At 43.3% G+C, this 20603-nt stretch overlaps 1 protein-coding gene across 4 annotated transcripts; it reads left to right on the plus strand.

Annotated features, from left to right (window-relative positions):
* Positions 1-84: 84 nt before the first annotated feature.
* LOC115158206 (MAU2 chromatid cohesion factor homolog) lies at positions 85-9252 on the plus strand. Of its 4 annotated transcripts, none has more exons than XM_029706864.1 (19): positions 85-494; positions 799-816; positions 998-1069; positions 1188-1283; positions 1394-1488; positions 1648-1675; positions 1845-2000; positions 2178-2324; positions 2461-2551; positions 2663-2766; positions 2947-3024; positions 3157-3231; positions 3342-3425; positions 3505-3554; positions 5329-5406; positions 5521-5632; positions 7437-7527; positions 7647-7774; positions 7932-9252. In XM_029706864.1, the coding sequence occupies exons 1-19, from the start codon at positions 180-182 to the stop codon at positions 8004-8006; spliced, it is 1893 nt and encodes a 630-aa protein (XP_029562724.1). In that variant the 5' UTR covers positions 85-179; the 3' UTR covers positions 8007-9252. The 4 variants fall into 4 exon arrangements, with proteins under 4 accessions (XP_029562724.1, XP_029562726.1, XP_029562725.1 ...); XM_029706866.1 differs by having other exon boundaries at positions 3157-3222; XM_029706865.1 differs by having other exon boundaries at positions 998-1063.
* The last annotated feature ends 11351 nt before the right edge of the window (positions 9253-20603 follow it).

Raw genomic sequence — 20603 nt, forward strand, 5'->3', positions numbered from 1 at the left:
TGCCACACTGCGACAGGGAAGGTGGTGGCCTATTTTTAGGTGTTGTCTTCCTAAAAATTATTGGAGTTTGCTCGCGCACGAGATTATTGTCTTTCAAGGGTTTATCAGTTTGAGGGCACGTACAATTGTTTTGGACTACAAGTCCCATAGATATTTTCAAACCGAACATTGGACTCCACATGAAATCACGCGAGGGTGACACAGCACTCTTTTTTTTGACACAGCGTTCAGTACTTGTTGTTGTTGTTGTTTTCGGGAAAATGGCGTCCAACGTAGAGGCCCCGGAGTCGTGGTACCTCGCCCTCCTTGGCTTTGCAGAACATTTCCGCACCTCAAGTCCACCCAAAATTCGTCTGTGTGTGCATTGTCTTCAAGCGGTTTTCCAGTTTAAACCTCCGCAAAGGGTGGAGGCCAGAACTCACCTTCAACTCGGCTCGGTGCTCTATCATCATACGAAGAACAGCGAGCTGGCGCGGAGCCACTTGGAGAAAGCGGTGAGGAGGGAGAGTTTAGGAAAGCTCGATGATGGAACCAGAGATGCATTGATCGAGGCCTTGAATAGTGAAATGGGAACAGTAACAAGTTCGATAACTAGCTTTAGAGCCCGGCTTTCTGGTATCAGTCATAGGTATTTGGACTCAGAAGATAATTTGTTAGCATGATAGCCTAGCCGGCAGGCCTGCGCATCTTTAACTCGTTCAATGTGTTAGAAGTTGCTACTATTGTTGCTTGCTTTGACTGCATGCAACATTGTACTGCATTTTGTCTCTAACATCTTCTCTTTTCTATTTTTTCCAGTGGTTAATATCACAACAAGTATCCTTTTCAATGCTATGGTTTCAACCCCAACACTACAGTAACTAGCATTACAATGTCGTGCAATTCTGCAGAACGTTTCTCAGTTCTGTGTTTGCTGTTCCATCTGGTACATTGTGTCTCGATAGTAAAATTCTGTATTAAATGTCAATTAAGGGGTTTCCTTAACATAATATCTCAGATCCCACAATTTGAAGATGTTAAATTTGAAGCAGCAAGTCTTTTGTCAGAACTCTATTGTCAGCAGGTACCGGTAAATAAAGCTAAAATACATTTCCTGCTTTTGCAATGTCTGGAGACCCATTTTGACGAACATGTTTTCATTCAAGTGTAAGGTGGAGTAGTTTTGATTCTGTATTTGTTCTTTTCAGAATCTTGTAGATTCTGCAAAGCCTTTACTGCGAAAGGCAATCCAGATCTCACAGCAAACTCCCTATTGGCACTGTCGCCTGCTGTTTCAACTAGCGGTATGTTGTACTGTAAATACTGACTGAATTGACTTGTCTCTTTTGGATGTTTGATTGTAGGCCTTTACATTGCAGTGCATTGAATGTGTCTTATTTTTTTCCTTTATCAGCAACTGCACACTCTGGAGAAAGACCTTGTGTCTGCCTGTGACCTCCTAGGGGTCGGTGCTGAGTATGCCAGAGTGGTGGGCTCGGAATACACCAGGTATTGTAACCTTGCTGCGCTGAACTATTTACTTTTTCTGTCCCCATTAATAATCTGTAAAAGAAGATACAGTAGATGTTATATTAAACATGCCCTCCAGTGAACTTAATGAAAACATTTCTATAACGGTCGGCTGAATATGCAATGTGTGTTTCTCAGGGCGCTGTTCCTCCTGAGTAAAGGAATGGTAAGTCTCAAATTCTTTTATGAAAATGCAGAGTTTTGTATCTGTCATTTGCGTTTTACTAAGTATTAACAGATATCTTAAGTATGCAATGCGCTTATAGCATGGGTATAAACTAATATTTTGCACTAGAGAATCCATACCGTAGTGTTCTGTTTATCCTGTGTATCAGCTCCTACTGATGGAGAGGAAGCTGGGGGAGGTGCACCCTCTGCTCACGCTGTGCGGGACGATCGTGGAGAACTGGCAGGGAAACCCCATCCAGAAAGAGTCTCTCAGGGTATTTTTCCTGGTGCTGCAGGTCACACACTACCTGGATGCCGGACAGGTAAAGACTCCTGTCAGGCTGGATCAAAACCACCGATGCACTAACTGTGGTCCCCAAGGGCAATAACACCCAAGATTGTAGTCATGCACCCCTGGACAAGATAGCCTATATGCTTTCCCACTCATTTGTAGTTGAAACAGCTTCACTGGTATTGACCACCTCCATGTTATGTTGCAGGTGAAGAGTGTGAAGCCTTGTCTTAAGCAGCTGCAGCAGTGCATCCAGACCATCTCTACACTCCATGATGATGAGATCCTGCCCAGTAACCCTGCTGACCTCTTCCACTGGCTGCCCAAGGAACACATGTGTGTTCTCGTCTACCTGGTGAGCCCCATATTTTCCCTTCTCATCTGATACCTGAGGACTGATTCCCCCATAGACACTGGTGCAGATCTGAAAGGATTGGATAGGTAAAAGCAACATGTTACATGGTAATAACCTTGTTCTCTATATGTTCCAGGTGACCGTCATGCACTCCATGCAAGCAGGGTATTTGGAGAAGGCACAGAAATACACAGACAAAGCACTCATGCAGCTTGAGAAACTAAAAAGTAAGTGATTTGAAGCCCACATGCATCGCCTCTCTTCTGTACTACTGTCAAAATAATCTGTTTAACACCCACTGTTGTCTAAAACGTCTTGTTCACCCCCCCTTATTTCAGTGCTGGACAGCAGTCCCATCCTTTCAACGTTCCAGGTCATTCTGCTGGAGCACATCATCATGTGTCGGCTAGTCACTGGTCACAAGGCTACTGCATTACAAGAGGTAATGTAGAAGCATCCATGGACCAATCTTATTTCTGTTTTACTCATTCACTCTGAACATAAACACTGCGAAGTAACAGTGGAATGTTTAAAAGTTCAATCAAAGTAGCTACTGGAATAAATGATGGGCAATTTCATGCCCATTGACAGTTGAGATGATGACTCTCTCTCCATATCCCAGATCTCCCAGGTCTGCCAACTGTGCCAACAGTCCCCCAGGTTATTCACCAATCACGCTGCCCAACTCCACACTCTACTAGTAAGTATTTGAAACCTTCACCCAGAATACATACCCTCAATTTACTATCTTGAATAACATTTTACCACCCACTTCTCTAACTGGAACTCTAAAACTCCCACTTTTAACTTTATGTGCTGTTCCATTTTTCAGGGCCTGTATTGTATATCTGTCAACTGTATGGACAACGCAGAGGCACAGTTCACCGCCGCTTTGCGGGTAAGTGACGTAAGTCGTAACGCTAAGCTTATTATACGGGTTCTCTCTGCATGTGTTCAATATGTATTACATTGTCACGTTTTGGATAGTTAGTTCATCTGTGGGTGTTTCCTTTCCAGCTAACCACACACCAGGAGCTGTGGGCGTTCATTGTGACAAACCTGGCCAGCGTCTACATCAGGGAAGGAAACAGACACCAGGAGGTTAGTAGACACACACACACTATTCATTTTTACTCAAAATAAAGTATTGTCAACTGTATTAACCTTGTTTCTTTTAAAGCTCTACAGTCTCCTTGAGAGGATAAACCCTGATCACAACTTTCCTGTGAGGTGTGTAAACACGTATTGCATAACACAGAGATTTTAGTGGTTGTTCTATTTTGCTTTGTAATCCAAACACATTCTCAGAGCTAAATACCTTGTTTTTTTTAAGGCTAAGAATGCAGCCCGTTGCTGAGATGGTGTACAGTGGAGGAAAAAAGTATTTGATCCCCTGCTGATTTTGTACGTTTGCCCACTTACAAAGAAATTATCAGTCTATAATTTTAATAGTAGGTTTATTTGAACAGTGAGAGACAGAATAACAACAAAAAAATCCAGAAAAACACGTGAAAAATGTTATAAAATGATTTACATTTTAATGAGGGAAATAAGTATTTGACCCCCTGCAAAACATGACTTAGTACTTGGTGGCAAAACCCTTGTTGGCAATCACAGAGGTCAGACTTTTCTTGTAGTTGGCCACCAGGTTTGCACACATCTCAGGAGGGATTTTGTCCCACTCCTCTTTGCAGATCTTCTCCAAGTCATTAAGGTTTCAAGGCTGACGTTTGGCAACTCGAACCTTCAGCTCCCTCCACAGATTTTCTATGGAATTAAGGTCTGGAGACTGGCTAGGCCACTCCAGGACCTTAATGTGCTTCTTCTTGAGCCACGCCTTTGTTGCCTTGGCCGTGTGTTTTGGGTCATTGTCAGGCTGGAATACCCATCCACGACCCATTTTCAATGCCCTGGCTGAGGGAAGGAGGTTCTCACCCAAGATTTGACGGTACATGGCCCCGTCCATCGTCCCTTTGATGCGGTGAAGTTGTCCTGTCCCCTTAGCAGAAAAACACCCCCAAAGCATAATGTTTCCACCTCCATGGTTGACGGTGGAGATGGTGTTCTTGGGGTCATAGGCAGCATTCCTCCTCCTCCAAACACGGCGAGTTGAGTTGATGTCAAAGAGCTCCATTTTGGTCTCATCTGACCACAATACTTTCACCAGTTGTCCTCTGAGTCATTTAGATGTTCATTGGCAAACTTCAGACGGTCATGTATATGTATTCTTGAGCAGGGGGACCTTGCGGGCGCTGCAGGATGTCAGTCCTTCTGGGCATAGTGTGTTACCAATTGTTTTCTTGGTGACTATGGTCCCAGCTGCCTTGAGATCATTGGCAAGATCCTCCTGTGTAGTTCTGGGCTGATTCCTCACCATTCTCATGATCATTGCAACTCCACGAGGTGAGATCTTGCATGGAGCCCCAGGCTGAGGGATATTGACAGTTCTTTTGTGTTTCTTCCATTTGCGAATAATCGCACCAAATGTTGTCACCTTCTCACCAAGCTGCTTGGCGATGGTCTTGTAGCCCATTCCAGCCTTGTGTAGGTCTACAATCTTGTCCCTGACATCCTTGGAGAGCTCTTTGGTCTTAGCCATGGTGGAGAGTTTGGAATCTGATTGATTGATTGCTTCTGTGGACAGGTTTCTTTTTTACAGGTAACAAGCTGAGGTTAGGAGCACTCCCTTTATGAATGTACTCCTAATCTCAGCTCGTTACCTGTATAAAAGACACCTGGGAGCCAGAAAGATTTCTGATTGAGAAGGGGTCAAATACTTATTTCCCTCATTAAAATGCAAATCAATTTATAACATTTCTGACATGCGTTTTTCTGGATATCTTTGTTGTTATTGTCTCTCACTGTTCAAATAAACCTACCATTAAAATTATAGACTGATCCTTTCTTTGTCATTGGGCAAACGTACAGCAGGAGACCAAATACTTTTTTCCCCCAGTGTATTTGACTACAAGCTGACGGACTTGTTTGTTTGGTTGTGTTGCAGCTCTCACTGTCTTCGCGCTGCAGCTTTCTACATCCGAGGACTCCTGTCCTTCTTCCAAGGACGCTACAACGAGGCCAAGTGAGTCTCCCCCACCTCCTCTTTTACTGAGTTGCTGAGAAGTGTACCATAGGTCCTCAAATTTTCAGTGGGAATTAGAAAATAAATAATTTCATAATGATATTCTTATTACAGACGGTTCCTTAGAGAAACTCTGAAGATGTCCAATGCGGAGGACCTGAATAGACTGACAGCCTGCTCACTGGTTCTGCTAGGCCATATATTCTATGTACTGGGAAACCACAGGGTAAGATCACTCCACAATGGTCACAAATGGATATTTTGCGAGGAACATCTACCCTGCCCCTTTCCAAATATTATATATGCGTCCATAGCTTACTGTATAGTGTACATTTTATTCAACGTGTGCGGAAAAAAGTATTTGTGTATCTACAGTTGAAGTCGGAAGTTTACATACACTTAGGTTGGAGTCATTAAAACTCGTTTTTCAACCACTCCACAAATTTCTTGTTAACAAACTATAGTTTTGGCAAGTCGGTTAGGACAGCTACTTTGTGGATGTAATTTTTCCAACAATTGTTTACAGATAGATTATTTCACTTATAATTCACTGTATCACAATTCCAGTGGTTCAGAAGTCTAGGTTGACTGTGCCTTTTTAAACAGCTTGGAAAATTCCAGAAAATGACATCATGGCTTTTGAAGCTTCTGATAGGCTAATTGACACCATTTGAGTCAATTGGAGGTGTACCTATGGATGTATTTCAAGGCCTACCTTCAAACTCAGTGCCTCTTTGCTTGACATCATGGGAAAATAAAAATAAATCAGCCAAGACCTCAGAAAAAAATGTGTAGACATTCACATGTCTGGTTCATCCTTGGGAGCAATTTCCAAACCCCTGAAGGTACCACATTCATCTGTACAAACAATAGTACGCAAGTATAAACACCATGGGACCGCGCAGCCGTCATGCCGCTCAGGAAGAAGACGCGTTCTGTCTCCTAGAGATGAATGTACTTTGGTGCGAAAAGTGCAAATCAATCCCAGAACAACAGTAAAGGACCTTGTGAAGATGCTGGAGGAAACGGGTACAAAAGTATCTATATCCACAGTAAAACGAGTCCTATATCGACATAACCTGAAAGGCCGCTCAGCAACGAAGAAGCCACTGCTCAAAAACCGCAATAAAAAAGCCAGACTACGGTTTGCAACTGCACATGGGGACAAAGATCGTACTTTTTGGAGAAGTGTCCTCTGGTCTGATGAAACAAAAATAGAACTGTTTGGCCATAATGACCATCGTTAGGTTTGGAGGAAAAATGGGAGCCTTGCAAGCCGAAGAACACCATCCCAACCGTGAAGCACGGGGGTGGCAGCATCATGTTGTGGGGGTGCTTTGCTGCAGGAGGGACTGGTGCACTTCACAAAATAGATGGCATCGTGAGGAAGGAAAATTATGTGGATATATTGAAGCAACATCTTAAGACATCATTCAGGAAGTTAAAGCTTGGTCGCAAATGGTCTTCCAAATGGACAATGACCTCAAGCGTACTTCCAAAGTTGTGGCAAAATGGCTTAAGGACAACAAAGTCATGGTAGTGGAGTGGCCATCACAAAGCCCTGACCTCAATCCTATAGAACATTTGTGGGCAGAACTGAAAAAGTGTGTGCGACCAAGGAGGCCTACAACCTGACTCAATTACACCAGCTCTGTCAGGAGGAATGGGCCAAAATTCACCCAACTTATTGTGGGAAGCATGTGGAAGGCTACCCGAAACGTTTGACCCAAGTTAAACAATTTAAAGCCAATGCTACCAAATACTAATTGAGTGCATGTAAACTTCTGACCCACTGGGAATGTGATGAAAGAAATAAAAGCTGAACTAAATCATTCTCTCTACTATCATTCTGACATTTCACATTCTTAAAATAAAGTGGTGATCCTAACTGGCCTACGACAGGGAATTTTTACTATGATTAAATGTCAGGAATTGTGAAAAACTGAGTTTAAATGTATTTGACTAAGGTGTATGTGAACTTCTGACTTAAACTGTAGCTTGCGTAACAATATGTTTTTGTTTTTCTCTAGGAAAGCAACAACATGGTGGTTCCAGCGATGCAGCTGGCCAGCAAGATCCCTGACATGTCTGTCCAGCTGTGGTCTTCTGCCCTTTTAAAAGGTACGTCCCTACCTGTGCATTTCTTTTGTCTTTGGATTTGAGCTTCAATGCTCCCTACTAAGCTTAAAGTATTTGATGTTGGTTTCCTTGACCACACTTTTTTTGTCTTGTCCCTGTAGATCTGAACAAGGCCCTGGGAAACACCATAGATGCCCATGAAGCAGCTCAGATGCACCAGAACTTCTCCCAGCAGCTTCTCCAGGACCACATCGCTGCCTGCAGCCTCCCCGAACACAACCTAATCAGCGTACATATCAATTTATCTTTAACTTTTTATCTTTAATTATTGCTGGCGTCAAAGTTGTGTATTGTAAATAGATAATATAGGTTGTTTAGCTGTGTTTCTGTTGTCTGTCTGGCTTAGATGGGTAATTAACAGTACTAATCTCTGTTCTCTGTGACAGTGGACGGACGGCCCGCCACCTGGGCAGTTTCAAGCCCAGAACGGCCCGACAACCAGCCTGGCCAGCCTGCTATGAACACATGGCTCCATCATACACATGCATACGAGAGAGCGAGAGCAAACTGACAACACACAAGGGCTACCATTCTTCTAGCCTCAAAGATGTCTATAATTGAACTATCGTTTCTTTACGTCTTTTGAAAATTAGAGGGGTACTGGGAAAACATAGCAGCAGTTATACGATTAATTTATTAATGTTGATATTTTTGTAACTTTAGCAAAATATTTTACCGCTTTTCTTTGTATGAATGCCATTTTTCCTATGCATGGAAGTTACTGAAGTTGATTAACTCTACAACTGTTGCTAATCATTTGCTGAGGATTTTCACAGCTAGTCATTGTTTTGTAGCACCACATCCACGTGATTTAGTGTAGGTACACTTGGCATTACTTCTCATGTATTGAACCAGCAACATGTTTTGTTTCATGTTAAGTTTGGACTTGAATGTTAAATTGGTAGTGTTGAGATAAAGGGTTTGAATATCTTCCTGAAAGAGTGCAAGAGAGAATAGTGAAAGAGTCAGAATGTTCATTAAGTGCAGTTACTTAATGGACCAGAAGGTGTCCCTTTTGAGCTGTGATTTGATAAACCTGCTTTGAGAGAGGAATATTTTTTTGTAACATTTGACATGTCAAAGGTTTGCAACTTTCCAGAATTCTTGAAGCATCCCAGGATTCCGACAAAGAGTCGTTTGGGTTTCCTGAAGTGTGTGTGTGTGTGTGTGTGTGTGTGTGTGTGTGTGTGTGTGTGTGTGTAAGGCCTTTGTGTTGATCCAGAGGAGGTAGAAGAGGGCATCATTTTGAAGATGCATCACAAACATAACTATCATTGGCTATACATATGAATTCTAGTTCATTTATTGAGTTCTATAGATCATGAAGTTGGACATTTTTTGAACATACAAGAAACTTTTGGATAAAGAAAGTCAATGTATTACTTTTTGTTATGTTATAATTTGTCTTTATAGTTCTAGTTAAAGGTTTTCTTTACAATACATTGTATACATAGGCCACATGGGAAACCTTTATTGTACAGTGACATTTTATAAAGTAAATGTAGTCAAGTGTGTATTGTATTTTAACTACCAGTATCACATGTAGAAATCCAACTCAATGCTTGATATTTAAGTCAATCTATATGGACACGTCAGAAGCTTGAGTATTTGCCATATTCTATCCAATGCCTATGTTTTTATTGCTTATATTGTTTTTCAATATTTTTGGGGACAAAGTCTGAATAAATGTGGTATTTGCAACCATCATATTGTGTTGTTTCAAATAAAAGAAAAATGCATTTGTCACGTGCCGAATACAACAGGTGTAGTAGACCTTACAGTGAAATGCTTACTTACAAACCCTTAACCAACAACGCAGTTTTAAGAAAAATACCTAAAAAAAAGAAAAGTTTCAAATATTTAAAGGGCAGCAGTAAAATAACAATAGCGAAGCTATATACAGGATGTACCGGTACAGAGTTTGTCGAGGTAATTGAGGTAATATCTACATGTAGGTAGAGTTATTAAAGTGACTATGTATAGATAATAACAGAGTAGCAGCAGCGTAGAGGATGGGGGCAGTGCAAATAGTCTGGGTAGCTATTTGATTAGATGTTCAGGAGTCTTATGGCTTGGGGTAGAACTAGACTTGGCGCTCCGGTACCGCTTGCCGTGCGGTAGCAGAGAGAACATTCTATGACAATTTGTAGGGCCTTTCTCTGACACTGCCTGGTACAGAGGTTCTGGGTGGCAGGAAGCTTGGCCCCAGTGATGTACTGGGCCGTACACACTACCCTCTGAGAATGTTTGTCCGTGGCTGATTTTATAATCTTCAATTTATCATGACTTTTCCCACGAACATGTAGTGAAATGCATGCATATGATTTCATACCATGAAAAAGATTTGTGAAAGACGTGTCAACATGAGTCATAGGTGAGTGCAATTCACCCCCTGAATTAATTCATTGTAAATTATTGACCCCAATGCCCTGTAAAACAACACATTTCACTGCACCTACTGTATGCGACAATAAAAACATATTTAACTTCATGCATAATGGTCAGTTGGGCTGTGTGTGCAGTGCACCAAGACTAAAGTCAAATGGGAGCAATTAAATAGAACGATTAAATAGGCCTAAGAAATTTACAGAAAAACTGATGCTTCTTTTGCACCATTTGAAATTTGCACCGTTTGTGGCCAAGACCTTTCAAGTTTCAAGTCTCAAGTTTTAATGTCACATGCAAAAGTACAGTGAAATGCCTTTCTTGTAAGCTCTAAACCCAACAATGCAGTAATCAATAGCAATCTAATACTAAATATATCATAAGATAGAACAAAAACACACAAGAAATAGAGATAATAAGAACACAAGAAAGTAAGTAAGCTATATACAGGGTCAGTCAGTTCCAGTACCTTATTTACAATGTGCAGTCTACTGGAGTTCAGGCTACTGGAGTGATACATTTTTTACAGCAGTTTGTTTTAGTAAATACTTTCTTAACACTTTTTTTCTTAAACTGCATTGTTGGTTAAGGGCTTGTAAGTAAGCATTTCACTGTAAGGTGTTGTATTCGGCACATGTGACGAACAACATTTGATTTGATTTGATGTATATGGGTAAGGACTAGGCCATAACCGACTGAGGAGGAAGTAATTCAGTAATTATCTGTACAATTAACAGTATTCATTAAAGTATGATATGAATTCAATGCACCTTAAAACAGTCCAGTAACAGGTTTGCAATGTAGTAGGTGTTTAGTAGGACAGAGAAATATTGTTTCAGTGATACACCCATTCTGTATTATAACTTACATTTATACTTTAATTAATTTCCAGATGTACAACAGGACTTTAGCTCCAGTGATGAAGAAATGTTATTTTCTGCTATTTCTGTTGGTATTTGTGTGCATCCTTTGAAAACAACACATGTATCTCCTTGTGCAATTGAAGCCATTTCAGAAGATGATATGTATGCTTTGGATGATTTGCCACCATTCCATGTAAAGTGTTCCTAAGATTTCAGAGTATTCAAATATGCAACTCTGAGCTGTCTATTGATGTTCTGTATTATGCCATGTTTGTGTTTAATGTGTGGACCCCAGCAAGAGTAGCTGCTCCTTCAGCATCAGCTAATGGGGATCTAATAAAATACTAAAATACTAATACTATCATCTCAACAGTTATTTTCTACCATTAAAAAATATGTACTGTGTCTGTACAAATAGGTCTATCTTGAAATCAATGCTCCTTCATTGCAGAGCCATGTCAGGCCAGAGAATCAAAGGAGGTGGTGGCGGACCATCCTACCTCTCAAATCAAATCACATTTTATTTGTCACACATTATTTGTAGAGCAACAGTGAAATGCTACTTAAGGGCCCTTCCCAACACTGCAGAGACAAAGAAAATAGAGAAATAATAGAAAAGTAAAACACCTCATAATAAAAGTACTAATAAATACACAATGAGTAATGATAACTTGGTTATATACGGGGGTACCATTACCGAGTTGATGTGCAGGGGTACAAGGTCATTGTGGTAGATATGTACAGTACATATAACTAGGAATAATAATAAATAGTAGCAGCCTATGTGACTTTAAAAACTGACTGCAAAAAGGGTCAATGCAGATAGTCTGGGTAGCTATTTGGTTAACTATTTAACTAACTATGTAGCAGTCTTATGGCTTGGTGCTGGAAGCACTTCGGGTTCCTGTTGGTTCCAGACTTGGTGCATCGGTACCGTTTGCTGTGGGGTAGCAGAGAGAACAGTCTATGATTTGGATGGCTGGAGTAGGGCCTTCCTCTGACATCGCCTGTTATAGAGGTCCTGGATGGCTGGGAGCTTGACCCAAGTAATGTACTGGGCCGTATGCACTACCCTCTGTAGTGCCTTGCAGTCGGATGTCAAGCAGTTGCCATACCAAGCGGTGATGCTGCCAGTCAAGATGCTCTTAATGGTGCAGCTGTAGAACTTTCCAAGGGCCCATGCAAAATCTTTTCAACCTCCTGAGGGGGAAGGGGCATTGTCGGGCACTCTTCACGACTGTGTTGGTATGTGTGTGGACGATGATAAATCCTTAGTGATGTGGACAGTAAGGAGCTTGAAGCTCTCAACCCGCTCCACTACAGCCCCGTCGATGTGAATGGGGGCTTGTTCTGCCCTCCATTTCCTGTAGTCCACGATCAGCTCCTTTGTCTTGCTGACGTAGAAGGAGAGAGGTTGTTGTCCTGGCAACACACTGCCAGGTCTCTGACCTGCTCCCTATAGGCTGTCTCATCGTCGTCAGTGATCAGGTCTACCACCGTCGTGTCATTGGCAAACTTAATGACAGTGTTGGAGTTGTGCATGGCCATACAGTCATCTGTGGATCTGTTGGGGCAGGGTGTCTGGGATGATGGTGTTGATGTGAGCCATGACCAGTCTTTCAAAGCATGGCTACAGATGTGAGTTCTACTAGGCGATAGTAATTTAGGGAGGTTACCTTGGTGTTCTTGGACACAGGAACTGTGGTGGTCTGCTTGAAACGTAGGTATTACGGACTGTGTCAGGGAGAGGTTGAAAATGCCAGTGAAGACACTTGCCAGCTGGTCAGCGCATGCTCTGAGTACGCTTCCTGGTAATCCGTTTTACCCTGTGGCCTGAGGCCTGAGGAGAGCGTGATCACAAAGTCATCCGGAACAGCTGGTGCTCTCATGCATGGTTCAGTGTGGCTTGCCTCGAAGCGAGCATAGTAGACATTTTGCTTGTCTGGTAGGCTTCCTTCACTGGGCAGGTTGCGACTGGGCTTCCTTTTGTAATCCATGATAGTTTGCAAGCCCTGCCACATCCAATGAGCATCAGAGCCGGTGTAGTAGGATTCGATCTTAGTCCTGTATTGACACTTTGCCTGTTTGATGGTTCGTCGGAGGGTGTAGCCGGATTTCTTATCAGTGTCCGGATTAGTGTCCTGCTCCTTGAATGCGGCAGCTCTAGCCTTTAGCTCAGCATGGATGTTGCCTGTAATCCATGGCCTCTGGTTGGGATATATACATAAGGTCACTGTGGGGATGACGTCGTCAATGCATTTATTAATGAAGCCGGTGACTGATGTGATAAACTCCTCAATGAATCCCTGAACAGTCCTGTAACTTAGTATCCGCTTCATCGGACCACTTCCATATTGAGTGCATCACTGGTACTTCCAGACTGAGTTTTTGCTTGTAAACAGGAATAAGGAGGATAGAGTTATGGCCAGATTTGCCAAATGGAGGGCGAGGGAGAGCTTTGTATGCGTTTCTGTGTGTGGAGTAAAGGTGGTCTAGAGTTTCTTCGCCACAGGTGACATGCTGGTAGAAATGAGGTAAAACGTTTACAGTTTCACTGCATTAAAATCACTGGCCACTAGGAGCGCCGCCTCAGAATGTTTGCTTATGGACCGCCCCATGTTTTCTTATTGCCCTATACAGCTCGCTGAGTGCGGTATTAATGCCAGCATCGGTTTGTGGTGGTAAATAGACAGCTACAAAAAATATAGATGAAAACTCTCTTGGTAAATAATATTGTCCACAACTTATCATGACGTATTGTAACTCAGGTGAGCAGAACCTCAAGACTTCCTTAATATTAGAGATTGAGTACCAGGTGTTTTTAACAAAGAGACACACACCTCCCCCTTGAGTTTACCCGATGCTTCCGTTCTGTCTGGCCTATGCATAAAAAACAGCTTGATGCATATTATCCATGTCCTTGTTCAGCCACAACTCAGAGAAACATAGGATATTACAGTTCTTCAGGTCATCCAGTTTGTTCTCCAGTGACACGTTCGCCAAGAGAATGGAGGATAGCCTTGAACGGCGCTCATCCAGTTTGTTCTCCAGTGACACGTTCGCCAAGAGAATGGAGGGTAGAGGCGGTTTATGCACTCACCAACTTATTTTCGTCAGGGTGCCTGCACGTTGGCCTCTCCGCCTTTTTCTTTTCCAAGTCTTGTGATTAGGGCCTGGTCCAGGGTGAGCAGTATGTCCTAAGCCTGCGACTCCACTTCATGCAAATCAAGGTTAGTGATCGCTGTTCTGATATCCAGAAGTTCTTTTCGGTCATAGGAAACGATGGCAGAAACCTTATTTTCAAAAAAGTTACAATTAGCACAAAAAAACACACAAAATAGCAGAATTGGTCAGGAGCCCTTTAAAAGGCTGCTATCCATTGCAGCAACACTCCTGTTCAATCCTGTCCAAGTGCTGGGGACAAGGCTACTGTCCTGTGCTCATTGCCAGGAAGTACAGGAGATAAATGGTGAGGGAGGTGAAAACTCCTCTAAGAGTGTCAAGACATCCCTCAATAAATCGGTGAGGTTTCAATCAAATGTATTTATAAAGCCGTTTTAATATCAGCAGACGTCACAAAGTGCTTATACAGAAACCCAGCCGAAAACCCCCAAAAGAACAAGTAAAGCAGATGTAAAAGTACAGGGGCTAGGAAAAACTACCTAGAAAGGCAGGAACCAAGGAAGAAAAGAGGAACCAGGCTCTGAGGGTTGGCCAGTCCTCTTCTGGCTGTGCCGGGTGGACATTATAAGAGTACATGGCCATTAAAGCCAGATCGTTCTTCAAGATGTTCAAACGTTCATAGATGACCGTCAGGGTCAAATAATAATCACAGTGGTTGTAGAGGGTGTAACAGGTCAGTTCCTCAGGAGTAAATGTCGGTAGGTTTTTCATTGCCGAGCATTCAGAGATTGAGACAGCAGGTGCGTTAGAGAGGGAGAGAGGGGGAGGGAGAGGGAGAGAGAGGGTCGAAAACAGCAGGTCCGGGACAAGGTAGCACGTCTGGTGAACAGTTTAGGGTTGGTTCAATAGCAAAAGGGCAAAGCAGCATAAACTGGATCAGCAGCACGACCAGGTAGACTGGGGACGGGGCCTGGAGTCGTCAGGCCAGGTAGTCTTGAGGCATGGTCCTAGGGCTTAGGTCCTCTGAGAGAGAAGAGAGAGACGAGAGAATTAGAGGGAGCATACTTAAGTTCACACAGTAGACAAGATAAGATTTACACCAAATTGGACAGACTGACTCTATCCCCCCGGCACATAGACTATTGCAGCATAGATACTGGAGACTGAGACAGGTGTTGGTCAGGGACACTGTGGCACCGTCCTACGATAGCCCCGGACAAAGCACAGCCCCCACTCCGCTAGAAGGATATCAACAGACCACCAACTTACTACCCTGAGACAAGGTGGAGTATAGCTCAAGAAGATCTCCCCCAGCTGGAAGGTTTGGAGGACATTTTCATGAATGTGTTGAGAAATACAGGATAAAAAATCTTGAGTGTCTCCATTGATTATACGTCCTGGCAGTTCTGTGCAGACTCAGGACGACTGAGTTTTGGAGAAATACGCATATTCAAGGAGGAGTCCGTAAAGATGCTGCTCTGAAAATGGACCAATATTCTCATACTAGATTCCTCTGTTCCATGTGATGCTGCTGCCCCAGCCCTGTGATGAAAAGAGGAGAGAGGAGTCTGACTCTTCTGTTGTTGAAGGGATCCAGGAACATCCACCATCCTCAGCATCCCCGTGTCACAATGCTGTTGGCAATGCTGCTTCCTTTGCCGAAACCCAGAGAGCAGTGGAGGAACCATCCAAGGCAGGTGATAAGTCCAACCTCAATAAACTGGTAAGATTATATCTACTTCACATATACTCACAGTGGGTGGGTAAATATGTATTTTATTTGACCTAAAGGTAATATAAGGAACCTCTGTTTCATGTGATGTTGCTGCATTAGGACTGGTGAGAAGCAGACAGAGAAGTCTGCCTCAATTGTTGAAGAGGTGCAGGAGAAGTCTGCCTCTATTGTGGAGGAGGTGCAGGAGAAGTCTGTCTCTATTGTTGAAGTCCAGGAGAAATATACCGCCTTCTTTGACTCACTCAGCCACAGTGTGGAGAACATGTCCACTAAGGGAGGCGACAAGAACCCTGGTTCCTTCCATCCCTCAGGACACCGGTAAGAATCACCCTGCTGTTCTTAGTGTGAGTAAAGAGGCTCTTAGAATGGCCACATACATGTATGAGATACCTGCCCCAGGATGAGATACAGTTAGAGCAGTCTGCCTCCTCTATCACCAAGGAGGCCCACAAGCAGTCTGCCTGTATCATTGAGGAGGCGAAGGAGCAGTTTTCCACCATTGCTGACCAAATCCAAAAGCAACCTGCCTCCTCAGCATCATCCTTTCCCAATAGTGATGGCAAGGCTACCTCTTTTGTCCAAAGCCAGAAAGCAGAGGGAAGTGACAAGTCTTCCCTCAATAAACAGGTAACATTTAACCTCTAGGGGACCCCCTTCCCGTTCTCATCCTGGTAACGGGATTGCTTGACAAGATAGCAAAAATCTAATAATTTCAATTTCTCAAACAATCAACTATTTTACACCATTTGAAAGATAAACATCTCCTTAATCCAACCACGTTGTCCGATTTCAAAAAGGCTTTACGGCGAAAGCATAAAGTTAGATTATGTTAGGAGAGTACATAGACAAAAAATTACACACAGCCATTTTCAATGCAAGGACAGGCGTCACCAAAAGCAGAAAACCAGCTAAAATGATGCACTAACCTTTGACAATCTTCATCAGATGACACTCCTAAGACATTATGTTAGACAATACATGCATTTTTTGTTCTATCAAGTTCATATTTATATCTAAAAACAGCATTTTACATCGGCGCGTGATGTTCAGAAAATGTATTTCCTCCAAAACTGCTGGTGAATCATCACTACAATTTACAAAAATACTCGTCATAAACGTTGATAAAATATTAAACTGTTATTCAAAGAATTATAGATTAACATCTCCTGAATGCAACCGCATTGACAGATTTCAAAATAACTTTACTTTGAAAGCACACTTTGCAATAATCTGAGTACTGTGCTCAGAAAAATACACTACGCAATACAGATAGCCGCCATTTTGGAGTCATCTAAATGCATAAATAGCATTAGAAATATTTACTTACCTTTAATAATCTTCATCAGAAGGCACATCCAGGAATCCCAGGTCCACAACAAATGTTGTTTTGTTCGATAAAGTTCATAATGTAACGACCCTGGCTTTATAAGCGCGGAAATCGACTCTGCCGCTTGAGCATGCTTTTGCGGCACAGTCGATAGCGCGCCGGACTTCGGGCTTGAAGGTCGAGGGTTCGAAACCTGCTCCCTGCCGTTTCGTTACAATAATTTATGTCCAAATAGCTCCTTGTTGTTCGCGCATTCAGTTCAGCTACTCCGAATGTAGGAAGTGTGCGGACAATGTCACGACGAAAAGTAAAAGAAAATCTATTTATGTTCGTTCAAACATGTCAAACGTTGTATAGCATCAATCTTTAGGGCCTTTAGAACGTGAAGATTCAGTAATATTTCAACCGGACGGTTCCTGTGTCTTGAAAAACGTTTTGGAACAGAGGATACTCCCTCATGAACGCGCACCAATGAACTGATATCCTTCCCGGGGTAACCAACTTCCCTGCCTTCTCATTCGGTCTCTGTTCATCGTAGACGCCTCAAACAACTTTCTAAAGACTGTTGACCTCTAGTGGAAGCCTTAGGAAGTGCAAAATGAATCCTTAGTCACTGTGTGTTCCATTGGCAATGACTTGAAAATAGTACAGCCACAAGATTTTCATTTCCTGCTTGTATTTTTCCTCAGGTTTTTGCCTGCCATATGAGTTCTGTTATACTTACAGACACCATTCAAACAGTTTTAGAAACTTCAGAGTGTTTTCTATCCAAATTTACAAATAATAGGCATATTCTAACCTGTTCAAATTGGGTACGTTTTTCATCCGGCCGTGAAAATACTGCCCCCTAGCCCAGACAGGTTCTACTACACTGGGTGGACAAACATTATTTAAATGTGGCCCGTACAAATATTAGATGTTTCATGTGATGTTGCTGCCTTAGCAGTCTGATGAGGAGTCTCTTCAGAGTATTTCTATGGACATCCAGGAGCAGCCAGTAAAGAGTAAAGATCCAACAAGACAGGCCCCAGATGCCACATTAACGCTAAATACCTTTGTTTCATGTGATGTTGCTGCATCAGGAATCTAATAAGAAGTCTGTCCCTGTCATTGAGGCCCAGAAGCAGTCTGCCTCCTCTAGGAGCAATCGTCCTCTTCCACCTTCTCTGACTTCTTTGCCTCAGCCAGGTACAGTGTGAAGAACAGGCCCATGACAAGGCCCCCCATTCCCTTCCATCCCTCAGGACACAGGTGAGAATAATTTGTATATGATTGTTTTAATGTGAGTAAAGATGCTCTAAGTGGCCACATACTGATACAAAAATATCTATGTTTCACCTGGTGCTGCTTCCCCAGGATTAAATGCAGAGAAAGGAATCTACCTCTATCATTAAGGAGACACGTGAGAAGTCTGCCTCATCTATTGCTAACGAGGTCCAGGAACAGCCTGCCCCCTCCACATACTCTGCCTTTACCAGCAAAAACAAAGTAGGCTGAGGAAGGGAACAAGTCATCTACGTCCCTTGCACATCCATCCCATGGGGAGGATTCCGAGATGGCTGCACTGAGGGAGGCTCTGAAGAAAAGGGGGGCAGCTAGCTGTTCTACAGGCGTCACTGGACAAGGAGCATTGCACAAGCATGAAGCTCTGGCTGAGAACCAAGAAAATAGCTTCAGACCTCAAGATGGAGCAGAGCAAGACCAAGAAGCAAGAGACTGAGAAGCTGGAGCTGAGCGCATGAACAGAGTAATCTCTTGCCTTCTCTTATGCTGAAGGCTGACCAACTGGCCTCTGAACTGGCAGAGGAACACGGCAGGAGACAGAAAGTTAGACGTCGAGACTGCCCTCGATGAGCAGCCAGAACCACTGAAAGAGTGTGCCCATCTGAGGCAGGCCATGGTGATAGAGCTACTTCATCTGCAGATAAAGCTCAAAGTGAACAGTTAAAAGAGAGAGACGAAAGAGAGAGACGAGAGAGAGAGAGATCTTTGAAAAGCGAGATCAGAGCTCCCAAGTGCAGGACCTGACAGTGGAGGTCAATGGAGGTCAATGCAGAAATTAGCCTGAGCGCTGTCAGAACGACCTCTAATCTATCAGAGGAAAGATCAGGCTGACCTTGAGGCTTACCTCGAGGATGCCCTCTCCAAGTATTAGATTGTGCTGGAGGAGCGTCAAGAGACCAAGCGGTCTGCAGTGACTTGGAGGAGGCTGTGGCCTCAGAGATGGTCAAGGCTGAGAAATCCCATTCATTTTGCAAAAGAGCAATCAAGAACAGAGTGACCTAACTTCCAGCCTGCAGACCAAGAGCAGTCGCTGCCACCGCCTATTAGTGGAAGGTGAAGCCATGGTCAAGGAGCTGAAGTCAGCCTTGGACACAGTGAAAGTCCACAGTGCTCAGCTGAGTGAGAGGCTGCAGACAGAAAGCTCAGCATGTGAGGCTCAGAAGTCGCAGCACCAAGCCCTGATGTTGCAGCACCAAGCCCTGATGGTGCAGCACCAAGCCCTGATGTCACTGCACCAAGCCCTGATGTCACTGCACCAAGCCCTGATGTTGCAGCAACAAACCGTCAGCACCAACCACTGGAAGTTAATCACCAGGCGCTGGAGGGGGAGCTTCAGGAGCTCCTCTCGGATCATCACAACCTCCTCGCTGAATACCAGAAGTTAATGTCTGAACATAAAACCATGGTCTCTGAACATGAAACCCTCCTAGCACAGCCTGCAGTCTAAGCTCCAGGACGTTGGGTTAGACTACCAGGGCCTCCAGACCAAGCTCCATACTCTGACAAGTGAGTACCGAGTCATGTAGACAAAGAGCAAGGCCTTAAAGTCGCCTTGAAGTGGAAGAGTCTCTACTCTGACCACCATTTTCTGATCTTGGTACACAAGGCTGTCATCTCACAGCAGCAGCCACTCCGGTCAGAGCTTCAGGAGCTGCACCATAAGTTGCAGTGGCAGCAGCACTGCAGAGTAGCTGCAGCCCTCTCTGAGGACTAGCATAACCTGGACAAAGTTCTGCAGATGATGCATGACCAGCTGATAGCTGACAGAGTGCTGGGTTAAATGCAGAACAGTGACATTGGTTTACAAGGACACTATGGGAGGATTCTGGGAGACAGGAGACTGTGCCAAACATTATTATTGTCCCACTAAGGAAGAGGAGGAAAGGCATGCCAGAAAAAGGGCAGAGGCATCTTTGTTTCAGGGTACACTGTGGCTGCTGGACCACAGAGAGAAGAACAAAGAAATAGGCAGCCAAAGAGATATGAACACTCGCAATAACTGTTCCAAAGACACCGGGCCAAAGAAACTAGAACTGTCTGGCCTCAGTGAGGAATGGGAGGAAAGAAATGTCAGGATAAAGGCCAAGTTGTCCTTGTGCAAGTCTACAACTATGTGGCTGCTGGAACGCAAAGATAAGAACAAAGAGAGAATAGCCAAAGAGAGATGACAACCCTCAATAATTGATTTTAATTTAAGGATTGTTATTAGGTTGTGGTAAACAGCTTGGTTTACTTTTTACAAATGTTATTTTCCTTATGCACTGAATTTACTAATACAATTATATAGTTGCTGATACTAGTCAACTCCTGAGGATTTTCGCAAATAGGCATCATTTTGTAG

Source organism: Salmo trutta, chromosome 22 (assembly GCF_901001165.1).
Source record: "Salmo trutta chromosome 22, fSalTru1.1, whole genome shotgun sequence".
In the NCBI taxonomy this organism is placed as follows: Eukaryota; Metazoa; Chordata; class Actinopteri; order Salmoniformes; family Salmonidae; genus Salmo; species Salmo trutta.

Excerpts from the sequence above, each read along its gene's own strand:
- LOC115158206 (XM_029706864.1), top strand. The coding sequence starts at position 180 with ATGAAATCACGCGAGGGTGACACAGCACTCTTTTTTTTGACACAGCGT. Across the intron at positions 2,767-2,946 it reads AGGCTACTGCATTACAAGAG|ATCTCCCAGGTCTGCCAACT; the intron begins GTAATGTAGAAG and ends TCCATATCCCAG. Across the intron at positions 7,528-7,646 it reads GTCTTCTGCCCTTTTAAAAG|ATCTGAACAAGGCCCTGGGA; the intron begins GTACGTCCCTAC and ends TTGTCCCTGTAG.